The sequence below is a fragment of the Chelonoidis abingdonii genome, chromosome 2, assembly GCF_003597395.2.
Source record: "Chelonoidis abingdonii isolate Lonesome George chromosome 2, CheloAbing_2.0, whole genome shotgun sequence".
Classification (NCBI taxonomy): Eukaryota; Metazoa; Chordata; order Testudines; family Testudinidae; genus Chelonoidis; species Chelonoidis abingdonii.
The window spans coordinates 89,291,674-89,307,198 of record NC_133770.1 but is presented as its reverse complement, the minus strand read 5'-3'; the positions used below and the strand labels follow the sequence as shown (position 1 = coordinate 89,307,198).

The window sequence follows — 15,525 nt, the reverse complement described above, 5'->3', positions numbered from 1 at the left end:
AGTACGAAATTTAGAAATACAATTTAAGTGATATTACACAATTTTTTCTGTATTGACGATACAGCTATGGAAGATAGGAGTACTGAGTAGTTAATGTTAGAGAAGGCACTTCTCATTCTAGAGGAGGCAGTGTGGAATTCCAGATATTGGGGTTCTATCCCCAAATTGGCCAGGGACCTGCTAAGCGACTTTGGACAAATCATATCTTCATCTCTCTGCATCTCCTCCTTCTACCACCCTTAGATCTGTTTTTATCTTCTTAGAGAACAAGCTCTTTGGAGCAGGAACTGTCTGCACAAATGGGGCTCCGAAATCTGACTGAGACCTCAGCAATGGTACTGCAAATAAACTTCAAAATCATAGTTGCACTCCTTTGAAATACTGATGGACCATACTCTGTTATCACTCCATACTTCCCAAAAAGGGGCTGTTCGAACTAAGAATACTGCATAACTGAAGAAACAAGTTATGAAAAATCTAATGTTTTTCACAGCTATTATACTTTTGGGAGATTTTTTTTAAAATGGGCAGTAAATAAGATGTTGGAGAACACAAAATTACATTTTTCATAGCCCTTGCTTCCCACAGATATGATTTTTATGCCCCACCTCAGCTTTTATCATAATTAACCACCTACAGTTCTTTACTGTGTTACAAAACATTCCAAAGCTAAGCCTAGCTAGAAGCAACACTGTATTTTTGCTGAAGATATCCTTCAATATCCCAAACTTCCTTGTTTGACCCAAAAGCAGGCAAAGAGTCCAATAAGGAACTCTCTTACCACAGCCAGAAAACTCAGTATTTTGAAAGAACATTTGAGATGGCGCGTATATTTTCATAACAGTAAAAGCAAATCCTCAAAAATACTACAGCAGATTCAAAGTTTGGGATGTGGTAGGGAATTAAACATTGTTGCAATCCCCAGATTTCTTTGGACTCCTAATTTTGGAGAGGGGAGATGTGACAAATTCAACTTAAAGATTCTGAAGAACTTATTACCAAGGACATAACCAATACAGTTCAAAGGCTTCAGCAAACAAAGGTAATTCGCCATCTATTTATGATTCTCAAGGAACTTGCAAACAAACAGTATTATATCATACTTTAAAAAAAGAGTAAATATCAGTAAAGAACAGCTGCTCAGCGGACCACTTAACAAAAGGCAGGGATGGGAGGTGGGGAAGAGTAACATTTACAGGTTAAATAGATGTTTATTTGGGGTGTTCTAAGCGTGGCCTATTAGAGTTCTGGTGTTCAATCAGAGGTCAACAGTTTCAAGTTTTTCAGTAACGAGGGGTTAAGATAGAGTTTTTTCTTAATTGGAAATTTTTAATTTTAAGAATTAATAGTTTCAATGTTTGTCAGTACAGAAAGACTTCCACACCTGATAATGTTTAGCAGCAGTTTTCAATCCTTCATCATTATCCAGATTCTGCTCTGATGCAATCTGACTGGCTAATGCTCCACAGTTGAACAAAACGCAGGTTTTCTCATATCCCAAACTTGCCAGAGCTGAAACCAAAAAAGCCAGAGTGAGCATTCTGTGAGGAAAATAAGCTTCAGCATTTTGCCCTTCTAAAGACAAGAAGGCCAGCACTTACAGGAAAGTAAGTACCTTCTGAATTTGGAGACCACCAGTAGTTTCAAACAGGAAGCTAAGGAAGCAACTGTATGGAACTTTTAACACCCAAATCATTCTGATCCTGCACATTAAAGAGAACTACACAAAGAAAGAAAAATCCTTGTTTATCTAGAGAAGGCTGAATCTTACATCTAGCACAGCATTTCCCAAACTTTTGAAAGATAAGCCCCACATTAGGAAAATGAAGTCACAAATATTCAGTTCCAGCATGTATTATTGTTGAAGTCCTGCCCAAAGTGAGCAGTCACTTAAGAGTAGATTGTGTAGCTGTGCATGATACTTCCTCTTTGATGCTTTAAACAATCAGTGAAATAGTCACTTATTAACATTTAAATTATCACCACTGACATTTAAGTTAGCACCTCCTGAAATGAATGGAGCATTTCAGACCTGAGAGCTATTGTTTCACAATCTCTGCAAATTCTGGCAGATCTCTGCTTTAGTTACGCTAGATTCATGTTGTCAAGATTCTCGCTCCATCCATAACAGCTGGAGACTTTGGGTGTGCCTACACTGCAGCTGAGATATATGATTCTCAGCACACAGACAGACTTACTTGGGCTAACTTTGCTTGAGCTAGAATGATAAAAATGGCAGCGTGGACACTGCAGCACAGGCAGAGGCTTGAGCTAGCCACCTGAGCTCAAAGGGTTGGTGGGTTTGTACTTGGGCAGCTACCTTGAGATGCTGCCTGTGCCACAATATCTGCACTGCCTTTTTTTAGTGCATTAGTTTGAGCAAAACTAGCATGAGGGACACCATGCCCCAGGCGTTCCTGATCTCCGACTGTCAGTGGCTGGGACTGGATGATAGAACAAGGCAATTTGGAGTGATCTGTCCTATTGATTTCCTCTGAAATATCTGGCACTGGCCACTGTCAAGAGGCCAGATGCTAGACTGGATGGATCATTCGTCTGACTGAGGGCTTGGCTACACTCACACTTTACAGCGCTGCAACTTTTGCGCTCAGGGGTGTGAAAAAACACCCCCCTGAGCGCTACAAGATACAGCGCTGTAAAGCGTCAGTGTAATCAGGGCGGCAGCGCTGGGAGCACACTACACCCATAAAGGATGTGGTTTACGTGCAGCGCTGGGAGAGCTGTCTCCCAGCGCTGCCGCTCTGACCACACTCACACTTCGGCAGCGCTTTGAAATTCCAAGTGTAGCCATACCCTCAGTATAGCCACTCTCATGAGTTTGTTATCAGAGTTGGGTATTGCACCTCCCAGTTGCAGGGTAGACACATCCTTATTTAAATTAAGCCTTCACTCCGGAGAACTGAGAGACCTGTCCAACCACCGGCAGTTGTTCACAGCCCAAGAGGATGTACCTAACCCACACACTGGAAAACACTTGGCTCTGAATATCAAGCAGCCAAGCCCATTAATAGCCTTGGAGAAGTTATTAGTCATACGCAGCTGCCATGACATGAGATAGGGTAAACTCACTGCTGCTGGAAGTGCTTTCTCCCACCCACTTGCACTGCACCCTTATCTGCTCTGAACAAGACTTTCCCTTCCCCACACAGTAGAGCATTTTGCAGAAGACAAACTGGGGCAGGAGGGAGGAGAAAAAAGAAAGGGGAGAGAGGTCCAAAGTGATAAGGTTAGACCAAAGCAGCTGCAGAAGGGAGTAAACTGTTCCTTTCTTCCTCTCCCTTCAAGTAGTGACCCAGGGATTTTAATGTTCTCTCTCCATGAACTGGTGAAGTATGGCCTACCAGAACACCCCTCAACAGTGAGCAGTACTGTAATAAATGCATCTGTAGGGCTTCAGTAAGAAACCAAAAGCAACGGACTGAGGAAGAGAGGAAGTCAGTCTTACTTATCCAGCTGAACACCGTGATTGCACGTACTGCCAAGTGGAATGGGGGAAATTTTTGTATTTTATGAAAAAAATGTGTGACTTGGTCCTCCCACTCACTTTTGTATTACGACCTTCTAAGACTGAGGGGTTTAAATTCTTCGCTAGCACAGGGGAATAAGAGATGGATGTTGGTCATGTGCATACATCTGGGTTGGTAAGTATGGATCCCCAAGAACTCTCAACACACTGAATTACCTCGAAGAAAAAAAAATGGAGGACCAGCCACCAGACAACTTTCACCGACTATCTCCCTTGGCCAGCAGAGCACAGGAAAACAGCATAAATAGAGCTTAAAACAAAGAACTGATGTTTCAGGACCTGTAGTAAGTATTCTGCTGACCACTGCAGACACACAATCCTGGATAGTGGGGGACAGAGAGGAAGGTAGTGCTGCCAACATGGTAACATGTACAAGCTTGGCTTTTTCATTCCAAAAAAAGGGACCCCAAAAATACTGTATTCCAATCGGCTAATAAAAGCTGCCTTGTTTTGAAAAGGCTGTCCTGCATCGCTACAAACACCCGCTGATTGCATAGTTCCAAAGGGACAAACCTCCAAGAGGAGTTCTAGTACCTGGACTCACTGAAACAGCCACAGTGAGAAACAGTGATGTTGAAAAACAGGCCATCATCAAAATACAAATATTTTCAAAATTCGCTGTTAGAAGTATTACTTGCATTTTATTTTCATTAGAATTACATACCAAGTTTGACAGATCCTCCAAAAAGCGACCCTTTATCAAAGGCATCTTTCCATGTAAAGGTCACACAGATCTGAAAAAAGGGAAGGAGAATGCATTGCATTTCATTTTAGAAAGACTTATTTTAAAATGACATCCAGTACACAGTTTTATCTGTTTTATTCTAATTAAAGCATTATAATACTTAGCTATGTGTAAGTAATGTTACAAAAATCCTATGAACCTTGACTGTCTTTAGTTTCACATATAAAATTTTCCTACTCAACTTTCTAGCTGAGCTTACACAAAATTTCTTCAATAAGCAAAGTTCAGATTCTCACAACGAGTCTTTAATGCTCACATTTTGGAAGTAGAATTATACCTGTGAATGACAGGGCAGAACCTCCTTCCCCTGAAGATAGTCCCAATGTGAGCAATTTCCAAAGCTACAAGGAAACCCAAGCATTCTCCAAAGTAAAGTACACTTTTTTTTTTTTTTTTGAAGAACTATGATGGATTAGAAAATGCTCTGCAATAATTTATGAATATCATCTCTTGCTTGGATGATTGTGCTGCTTCCTGCATGCATACACTGATTTAATTCAATAGCAGGATTGTTCAGAAATGCACCCAGGAAGGAATGTATGTATGTGTGTGGATCCTGATACACACTTCCTAGCAAAAACTTCAGAAACACCACAAGAGCCATTCACTTTGAATTTCCACTTCTGAAACTCTGCTGCACTCAAACTGGTTTTGCGAAGCAGATCCAAGCTCAAGGAAAAGAGAATAAAAAACCTATCTGAATTTTAAAAGGACACTCCCTCAACAGCAGGGGGGGAGGGAGAGAGAGGTAGGAGACTGAGATGCAGACACCCAGAGGTTAGGGGTCTGGGGCAAACAGGTCTGTCTAGGAGTGTGAATGAAAGAGACTTATGTCGACCTTTTGTTGTTTTAATCCTTTTTTCTTATGTTAATATTTTGTTCCTATTGTTAAGAACAAAAAATATTTCGTTATAGGAAGGCTGTTTGAATCTCTATTCACAGCTGGTCAGACTCTACAGAGAACCACCATTGGTACCGAGGGTTGCCAGCTCTGACAAGCTGTTCTCGGAGATTTTCCACCCACCAACATGATGTGATGTCATTTTCTTAAAATATCCTATTAAACTCTCCTGGATTGCTTTCGATAGCCACTAGGAGATCAATGCCAATTCCAGGAGACTCCCGGCCAATCCTGGAGGGTTGGCAACATTGAATCCAGTTGTACCTGCCAAGAAAGCATAGTCAGTACGTAGGGCCTATATCCTAGGACCCAGTCTAAAAGACGGAGAACCATGGTATTCCATCCCAGGAAAGGCAAAGTAGGAGGCTTTAGTCCTAATGGAGGTGCACTCAGGGAGACCAGAGAAAGAGTCAGAGGTGTAGCTAGCTTTGTAACCATGACAAGAATTACTAGTACAAGATCTTGGAGAATTTTCCACTCTGAGCAAGTACTGCCAGCAGAAAAGGATGCCTGCCATATTTTATCCCCAGGATGGATGGGATTTGTGGACCCTACTTCTTGAAGAGAAGAAGTTTTGAGAAACTCAGATAAGTTCTTCAATTTTTCAGCATGGCAAAGTGTGAAGATCACCACAAGAGAATTTATCACAGGAGGAAGTCCCGTGCAACAATTTCTGCAACTATATACAAAAATATATTCACCTCTCGGGTCTCTTTACCATCACTTCCAATTATTTCCACTTTACTGAGCCATCTTAACTTGGAGCCCCTTTTACAGACTTCAGTAGAAGCTCTCTTTGAATAAACTTTGCAGAACTTAACGTGTTTGAAAGAAGGACTAAGTTGCTGTCATACAAATCTCTTTGTAAGAAGTGTGTCAGTCTTTCTGCCAAAGACATGACTGTCTGAAAGGAGCACGCCTTGAAAGAACAGAAATGGTGACTTCTGCCCTATAGACACTGGCGCAGCCAACTCAAAATGAATGACTGATGTCTTCTTACACCTCAAAGACTAATATAGAACAAACAGCTAAGAGATGTACATTACCTTTTTGCTCACAAAGAAAGAATTTGCAACCATTATTAAAAATAAATCAGGTTTAAATACAAAATTTAAAATAGTGGCAAATGAGGTGATTGCAAATGAACCCTATAGCTGAATAAGTGCCACTGTTCCTGATGGACCAGATCACAGTGGCCTCCAGGAACAAAAACAAAACAAAAAAAAACACTCATTTTTTCTGAGCCTGCATTTTGGCATCTGTGAAATGAGTGAAATGATAGTTACCACATGTGAAAACTCAAAGTATCAGGATTAAACGCATCCACAGCCACATGGAGAGAGAGAGAGAAAGAAATTAGGAAATGAAGCTAAGAGAGATTAATGTTTTTCCTGGGAGAAGCACTGTCTTAGACATAGGCCTAGAAGAAGAAGAAATAAAAAGACATCCTGGTTTCCATGAACTATTGTCCCAATATAGTATATGTGAAGCCAGTGCAAGTCTTTTACACCTTACCTGATTTTCAGAAAATGGAAATTTTGGCTCTATGGAACACAGTTGATCGTAGTATCTAGAGCAACAGACAAAAGAGCGGAGGTAAATACCAGATTAAGAGTTGTATTGGTCTTGTTTACACTGAGGAAGACGGAGGGTTGCCTTCCATACGTAAATCATGGAATTCCCCCACTAATTCTGCAACATTTTGGAAGAAATAATTAAAACATGCAATGTGCCTCCACTGTGGCAGCAGTCACTGTGGATCTAGGAGGGGAGGTGGATGGAAGGCAAGGGTTACTGAGGACAATGTGTCTCTTCCATCACACTTCCCACGTGTGGTAGGAGGAGGAAATAGATTCTTATGCAAAAGGTCCACCGTATGAACACATGACAGACAAGGAAACAAAATTTGCCCTTGACATTCATGATCATGTTACAGAGAATTAATTCAAAATTTTAAAAAAAAATCATGACACTAACATAACATTTGCTAACCATCACTATGCTGATTCAACTTCTATGTTCTCTCTTTATCCTCAACCATTTGTCTATTTTGATTGCAAACTCTTTGGTCATTATTTTTGCCTAGCACAATCGGGCCCCATTCTCTGCTGGCCTCCCAGAACTACTGTAACAAAAATAAACTAGAATGTTGCACATTTCCATAGCGGAGCTCGTTGCACACACCAAGGGCTCCTTGTTTTCTTCCAGTCACCCCCACAAGCTCCCTGTGCACCACACTCCCATTCTCCTCTACTTCAGGGATTCCTTGAAAAACCCTCCACCTGCCCATTCCTCATGCCAAGGCCCCTCTCTCTCTCCCCCTCTACCCTTTTTCTTCCCCTCTAACATATCCATCTTTCCCTTGAACTGGAAAGGAAGTGCCCTCTCCTTCTCACCCCTCCACCCCAACCCAACCAAGCAGGGTTTGGTGAGGCAGGGCATTAAAAAAAGAAGAAATAAAGCCGCTTTTATTCTCCACTCCTGCTGCTAGGCATCCAACCCACAGTTGTGCAAGCCTCTTTTCTGGTTTACCCAATTTTCATCAAAATTTATAGGGTTCTGCCCACTGATGCCTAGAACACTCCCTCAAGGAACCAATTTGATAGAGTGTCCAGAAGTTACATTACATCCAACAAAGAGAAATGTCATCAATTTTGAGTAGGGCCTCACTTAGCCAATAAATACTGGATCACAACATGGGACTTGTTTCAGAGTGGTAGCCATGTTAGCCAGTATCAGCAAAAACAATGAGGCATCTTTGTGGCACCTTAGAGAGTAACACTTTTATTTGGGCATAAACATTTGTGGGCTAGAACCCACTTCATCAGATGCATGAAGTGAAAAATACAGGAGCAGGTATACATACATGAAAAGATGGCGGTTTCTTTACCAAGTGTGAGGTCAGTCTAACAAGATAAATCAATTAACAGCAGGATACCAAGGGAGGGAAAATAACTTTTGAAGTGGTAAGAGAGTGGCCCATTACAGACAGTTGACAAGGTATGAGTAACAGCAGGGAGAAATTAGTATTGGGGAAGTTAAGTTTAGGTTGTATAATGACCCAACCACTCCCAGTCTTTATTCAGGCCTAATCTGATAGTATCCAGTTCGCAAATTAATTCCAGTTCTGCAGCTTCACAATGAAGTCTGTTTTTGAAGTTTTGTTGTTGAAGAATTGCCACTTTTAGGTCTGTTATTGAGTGACCAGAGAGACTGAAGTGTTCACCTACTGGTTTTTGAATGTTATGATTCCTGATGTCAGATTTGTGTCCATTTATTCTTTTGCATAGAGACTGTCTAGTCTGGCCAATGTACATGGCAGAGGGGCACTGCTGGCAGATATCACATTGGTAGATGTGCAGGTGAATGAGCTCCAGATGGTGTGCCTGATGTGGTTAGGTCCTACGATGGTGTCCCTTGAATACATATGTGGGTAGAGCTGGCACCAAGGTTTGTCTTAGGGTTTGGTTCCTGGGTTGGTGTTTTTGTTATGTGGTGTGCAGTTGCTAGTGGGTATTTGCTTCAGGTTGGGGGGCTGTCTGTAGGTGAGGACTGGCCTGTCTCCCAAAGTTTGTGAGAGTGAGGGATTATCCTTCAGGATAGGTTGTAGATCGTTGATGATGCACTGCAGAGGTTTTAGTTGGGGGCTGTAGGTGACGGTTAGTGGTTGTCTGTTACTTTCTTTGTTGGGCCTGTCTTGTAGTAGGGACTTTGTATATTTAGTACTGAACTAAAGCAAGGAAGACCATTCTAAAATGAAGGACCAATAAATTTAAGAGACTATATTTCATGATCCATGAATTCTAGAAACATATCTTACACAAGTGGAAAGGGTAGAAGTTAACATTTTTCTTTATATTTCATCTTGGTAGGTGACAAAACTTAAAATCAAGTGACTCAGAACAATGGCTTCCTTCTTTTCCTCAACAACACCTCCATTCTGATAGGAATGTAACAGGCTCTCTAAAAGTGCTAGTTAGAGATTAATGCTGTATACCATTTGCAAACTGGACTTTCAAGTGGATTGCAGATGACAAAGCAGTTTATTTCTAGCATTTCAAGATAGCAGCTACTAAAAACATCTTTAAGTCAAAGTAGTTACTGACTATATGGCACAAAGAGAGGGGGAAGATGAGCTGGTGATGACAGAAGTGATTTTAAAGTTCCAAAAATCACACAGCCTGCTGAAGTATTTGTACTTACTTCCCGTTCACTTTTAGGTGCAGTTCAAAGTGTTAATTATTAACTTACTTTACATCCTTAAATACAGGCCTAGTCTACACATAAAAATTAGACTGACCTAGCTACATTGCCCAGGGCTCTGAAAAAGTCTGCACCTTCTGCAGAGCAGTTAGGTCAACCTAAGCCCACTGCAGACTCAACTTGGCTGTCAGAAAAATTCTTCCCTAGTCCGATCTAGCACTTCTCAGAGAGGTGGATTACCTACATGGAAAGAGTTTTTCCATCCATTAATGTAGGAAACAGCTACACTACAGTGGCACAGCTGCAGCACTATAGCTGTTTCACTGTAGTGTAGATATATCACCTAGATACCCTTAAGTCCCTAAATGGCCTACAACCTGGCAACTAAAGTCAGCTGGCCAACTCTCAGCATCTTAGAGTTAAATACTCTGGGAATGGCTGTGGTAGAGCTCTTGCTTTATGACCTTTACACTCCCTTTGGAATTCCACACATATACCCGTTTTTATGGGCTTCTAAAGCCTAAATCTAGTCAACTACAGAGTGGAGTGGGATGTGAATGTATTTAATGTAGCTTCTGCCTGATAACCTGCTTTATTTCCCTACAAAATGTTGATAAATACAATACAAAAATAAATTCTTATATTAAAAAGAGATAGTCAACTTTTCTTAAATTAACAAAGAAATTCCAGTTTGATATAAATAGGCATGTCCTTTTTAAAAATCCTTATTGAAAGAATTATTCTGCTTCCATGTTTACATTTATAAACATCTTTTCGAGCAAGTGAATGCTATGCAGTGAAAACACTGACTGTAGACATACACAAAGTCAACCGAAAAAAAAAAAGATTTCCCTCCCTTACTAGATTTTTAAGTTGTAATAATCATAGGTGTTACCAATGTAGGCACAAAATTCTCAGACAAATGAGAACCTCAACTTGTTGTGTCCCTGCCACAGAGTTGCTGGCGCCTTTAAGACGAGTCTAGGCCAGGCTACCCTTAAAAGGCTCCTTCCCCTTAAATTAGCTTATCTAGGCAGTTAATTGGAGAACACACACCTGAGCCTGTTAAAAAGCCATCAGGGCTGAGCGGCAGGATGGTGCGTGTGACACATACTGAAATGCCATGCAGTAACTTTGGAGACCATAATGTATTAAGTGTGTTCATTACTGTGGGCCAAGGACTGAATGCAACTCCAGGGGACCAGGTTATCACAGCTGCCACAAGAACAAAAAACAGCAGGGGGTGATTAAGGAGAATCAGTTTGATTGTAATTACCTCCAGAGAGATGTCAACCTTTAGGGAAGCTTACATACACTGGTTCGAACTCGGTTTTCCAGACACGAACAAAGAAAGGACTGAGGATAAAAAGGGTGAATTGCAGAGGGTCTGGAAAAACTTTGGCCTACGAAGGCCCCATAAGACTGATGTGCAACCTCTGGAAAGCTTTTAGTATGCAAATAGGAACTTCTGTTATGTTTTCTCTGTAATGCTTTTACCTGAAGAATAAATGTGCTCTCTTAGAGAGCTTGTGGTAAGCTGTAACTGCTGACAATACACTGTTCATAGCCCTTGCCGAGAAAGCTTCCCTTGGTGTGATCTTTATGGGGTCACTTAGGTTTTGTGGACAAAGTTTTGGCTCAAAGGGTATGTAAGAAAGGTGCCACAGGGGATGAGATAATTTATATATAAAGAACTGCCTTTTCTATGGAGATTAAAACAAATGTACTACCCTCTAACATGCAGATCTGTATTGACTGATGCCACAGGAATACTGCTACAGTATATCACTATTTCAACTTACCGATAATTCTTCTGCGTGAGTTGGGAAGCTATTGGGTTGTTTTTTGTGGCAAAGTTAAAGCATCACTGTAGACACTGTCTCCCCCAGTATCCCACAGTGTCCACTGTAACCGATCTGCTCACTGTTTTGAACTCAGCTGTCCTACAGGCATGCGCCCCTCCCAGGCCCATGACGGGAGGGGCAATTGCCCAGGGGCCCAGGAGATTTAAAATGGCCAGACGGGCCCCCAGACACCGCACAGTAGCAGCGGCAGGCCCTTTAAAATTGCCCAGGCAGCCCACAGGACTCCTAGACACACGCAGGATGGTACTGGCAGCCGTAAAGGCAGCTGAGCGCACATGTGGAAGCCCTGACTGTGCTGGAAGAGCTCACTGGGCACTAGCCAGCACAGGCAGGGGCAGCAGCTCACTGGGCACTAGCCAGAACAGGCAGCAGCACCGCCCAAATATCAGGGGGACCATTCTGGTCTGGGCCCCAAAATTGCTGTCAGCAGGCCTGGCATCATCTCTTTCAAAATTCCAGGAAGTCCTGACAGCTGAGCATACCATTCAGGCAGCAAAGAGCAAATCATCATCATGGAATTCTCCTGCTCTCCCACACTAGGAACATAGCACCAGGCAGGTTCCTGGTGGGGGTGGGAGAGGAAATGGGACAGAACTGCTGTGCAGAACCAAGGAGGAAGACGGGGACTGATGAACTCAGCTGCACTCCATCTAGCTATGTATACATGTGCCCCTCCCTTTTCAAAGCTTCAGGAAGCTTTGACATTTCTCAGAGCTGCTGAGGCCATTGTTCTGAGGAACTGAGGAGACTGTGGGAGGACTCAGAGAGAACCACAGGCAGGCAAAGCAGGATTGGGGGGGTCTAAACACTGTTTCTGGTCTCTCCCCACACACATTAATCCCTGTCACACTCTCCACATACACTTACTTCAGTTGAAAAGCAGCTGGCAACCTACTAGGATTATCCTGGAAGGATGGGATTGAGAAACCTTCATCATGTGATGCTGTACCTGCCCCAGGAGACATTGCACACTTCTCCCAAAGCACCCTGCAGCCCCTTGCACAATGGGATAGCTATCCACAGTGCACTGCTCTCTGTGTCGATGCAAGAGTTGCTAGTGGGGATGCATTCTGCAGACACAAGGAGCCTAGTGTGGACATGCAACAGTGGTTTAATTAAAGCACCATAACTTTTGTCGACAAAATTCTTAGTGTATACAAGGTCTAAAAAATTAGTGTCTTCATTCAAATTCTGACCATTTGTGTATTATGATTCTTTCATTTACTTCCCTCCCTCTAAGCTTCCACTGTATACTTTCAGAACACAAAGTATACAAAAACACTCTGAAGTACAGATTTCTCCTTTACTATTTTGTAGTGTAAGCCTTAGGTTGGTGTAATTTGCATTTCAGAGGTCTGTTGCTCATATGGACCCTTTTACAGTATCTTTTGCCTGTGTAACTGGACAGTATAACTTGCTCTCCTCGCTGTCAAAGCAGTTTACTATTTGGAATAATTTCCAAGATCTTAACAAGGATTTTGCCCCATTAACGCAGCACGCACAATTTGCCAAAGGGCTTCACACCATTCACATACATTGTAACAGATTGCAGCCATTCCTTCAATTTAGCAATACATATGTCACAAACTACAGGTCCAAGCATGCATCCTATCATTTGGAAATTAGTAGAAGTTACTTGGCAGGCAGAAACCTGTAATCAACCCCAAGATCAGTGTTTCCCAAGCAAACTGTGCCTAATCCAGTGGGGATGAAAAGATGGAGCACTTCCATGGGTAAAGGCACAGGTGGGCTGCACAGCACCCCCAATAGCTGGACACAGAAGCAGCTCAGGTGTACAGCGTTGCAGGTTAGAAGCAGCACCACAGTTGCCCACGGTTCTTTTTTCTCCTATGCCACTCACCTAGAGTGCAAGAGTCTGGCCTGGCACAGGAGAGCCACCGGCAGACTCGCTCATACCAAGCAGATCACAGACATGTGCTGCTTGGGAAGCCGGGAAGGGGCGCAAACACAAGACGACAACAAGAAGTTAAGCAGCAACAAACGTGACAGAAGCGAGGAGAAGGAAAACAGAGGCGGCGACGTGAAAGCAGCTCAGCTCCCGGCACAACAGGACGCGGGGCGGGACGGGGAGCTGCAAGCCACAGGAAAGGGGCCATAAGGTCCGGAACTACTACCCACGGCAACGGGTCGGAGACAGCGGGCGGAGAGCGCCCCCGCTGGGCGGCACCTCGCTGCCCCGACCCGCAGCCTCGCTCAAGCCACTGGGCTTGCGGGGGCCCGGCCGCCAGCGCGACGTGACGTGACACAGCCTCGCCTCACGGCACAGGTGTCCCGGCAAGTTGAACAGATCCCTGACGTCACGCAGGAGACGCCCAGGCGGCGCGAGCACATCAGATAAGAAACCGCCGCTCTGTGAACACAGCCGGGGGAGGGGGGACAGAAACCCAGTTACCCCGCGGGGGGGGAGGAGCGGGGGTGACGCGAGGCCACGCATGGGGCACTGCAGCCCACAGCCCAGGCCTCGGTGGGAAACACCGGGTCCGCTCTACAAGTAACACTACCGCCTGCCCCTCCTCCCCACACCTTCCCATTCCTGCTTCTCCCCCGCCCCCCAGTCCCTTGGAGTTCCTACCCGCGCGCCCAACGGCCGCCAGAGGCCGCCGTGGGTGTCCGCTCTGCACCGGCCGGCGCACAGCGCCGACCCGTCCGGACGGGACAGCGGCACAGGCCTGGCGTCGCTCTCCTCCCCCACCCCCATACCGTGGAGCCGCGCGTGCCCACCCCGCACCTCATCAGCGTCTCGAGCGAGCTCTCGTGCTTGTCGAGTGGGCGGCCGACCGCGCTCTTGCGCAGCTTGTTGAGCTCCTCGGCCGCGCGGCAGTGATCGTTCTGCGCCTCCCCGGCCGGGTACGTCTGCTGGATGAACTTGCAGAGCGGCTTGGCCAAGTCCACCTCGGAGGTCTTCTTCGACTGCACCGAAATAAAAGTCGCCATGTTTCCCTCCCGTTGCCTGGGCTTGGTGGGCCCGCCCGCCCCAGTACTGAGAACTGCCCGCGCCCACCCGCCGCACTTCCGGGATCTGCGCAAACGCAGACCTCAGCACAGCACGTCAGTCACGTGCCTTCCCCCTCCCTAACTCCGCCCTGTTCCCTTATCCCCGCCCCTAAACGTCATCGCCGATCTGCCTCTCATAGCCCCGCCCACTTCATCTTCTCCCTGGCCCAGTCCCGCGCCTCATGTCCTTCCCCCTCCCTCCATAACCCCGCCCTCTGCCCCTGGGGCTCCCGCCTCCACCCTCAATGGTAATTCAGCGGTAGGTGCCTGCGCCGTGTTGCTTCTCTTCTGCTCACCTGATCTCAGTAACCAAGGGCGGGCAGAGCTGAGCAGAGCGACGCAGGCTGTGTAGCTTTCTTGTGAGCCAAACGAAAGCTGGTCCTTGGTATTATTCTTACACGGTTGTTCTCGTGCCCTCCCCGCGCCTTTATGTTGTTTGTTTCATCTACTTGTATGTTTCTTAAATAAGATTGCAAGCTGAGTGTTTACTAGAGGGGCCTTAGTCTGCTAAGACTGCTGAGTACTAGTATAATGCAAATAAAACTGAAGGTATTTTTACTTTAACATTTGTTTTTCTATATTAATATTTACTATATTATAGAAGGAGTAGGCAATCACTGTTATATTTAGATTGCCTAACACTTTTCATTAAAAATATTCTTGCAGTCTTTTTTTGAGCCACTCTAATAACCTCCATTGTTTGCAGTTGGCTGCAAAATTCAGCAGGGAAACAAAGCCTCAAGCTAGAAAAGTGCCCTCCCACTTTTCCCCTCTGTTTGAAATTGCGTTTAGGTTTGGCTGAGTTATAAACTTTTGAAAATCACCATTTCACTTCTGGCACCTTAGAGACTAACAAATTTACTTCAGCATGAGCTTTCGTGAGCTACAGTTCACTACAGACTAACACGACTGCTACTCTGAAACCTGTCATTTCACTTCTGTCACTTGTGTGTTTCAGAACATTTTGTCAGCATATTAAAAATAACAGAAATATTTCACCCTGTCTACACAGTACACTACACTGTGAACACCTGGAAGCTGCTGAAGCAGCAACTGGTGGCAGAATGGGCTCTCAAAATCCAACCCAAGCCTATGATTCCAGCATCCCATCATATTCTGTCCCCTCCATTTGAGGCACCACACGAATGTCCTCCAGCTCCCATCAGGAGAGACAGCTGGACCAGGCTCCCCTCATGTAACCCCCAGGACTTGGCATACGATCCCACCAGCTCATCTCCATTCAGGGAAC

The 15,525-nt window shown here is 44.5% G+C and overlaps 1 protein-coding gene across 2 annotated transcripts in view; it reads right to left on the bottom strand.

The window, feature by feature from the left end:
- The window catches only part of PDCD6IP (programmed cell death 6 interacting protein), a 50,624-nt gene extending 36,258 nt beyond the window's left edge, over positions 1 to 14,366 (bottom strand). For both annotated transcript variants that reach the window (XM_032798791.2, XM_032798792.2), the window contains exons 1-4: positions 14,011 to 14,366; positions 6,709 to 6,763; positions 4,212 to 4,281; positions 1,385 to 1,512 (exon numbers count right to left, since the gene is read on the bottom strand). In XM_032798791.2, coding sequence (XP_032654682.1) covers positions 1,385 to 1,512; positions 4,212 to 4,281; positions 6,709 to 6,763; positions 14,011 to 14,216 — 459 coding nt within the window. In that variant the 5' untranslated portion in view covers positions 14,217 to 14,366. The remainder of the gene's footprint in view (positions 1 to 1,384; positions 1,513 to 4,211; positions 4,282 to 6,708; positions 6,764 to 14,010) is intronic.
- Between the last annotated feature and the right edge of the window lie 1,159 nt (positions 14,367 to 15,525).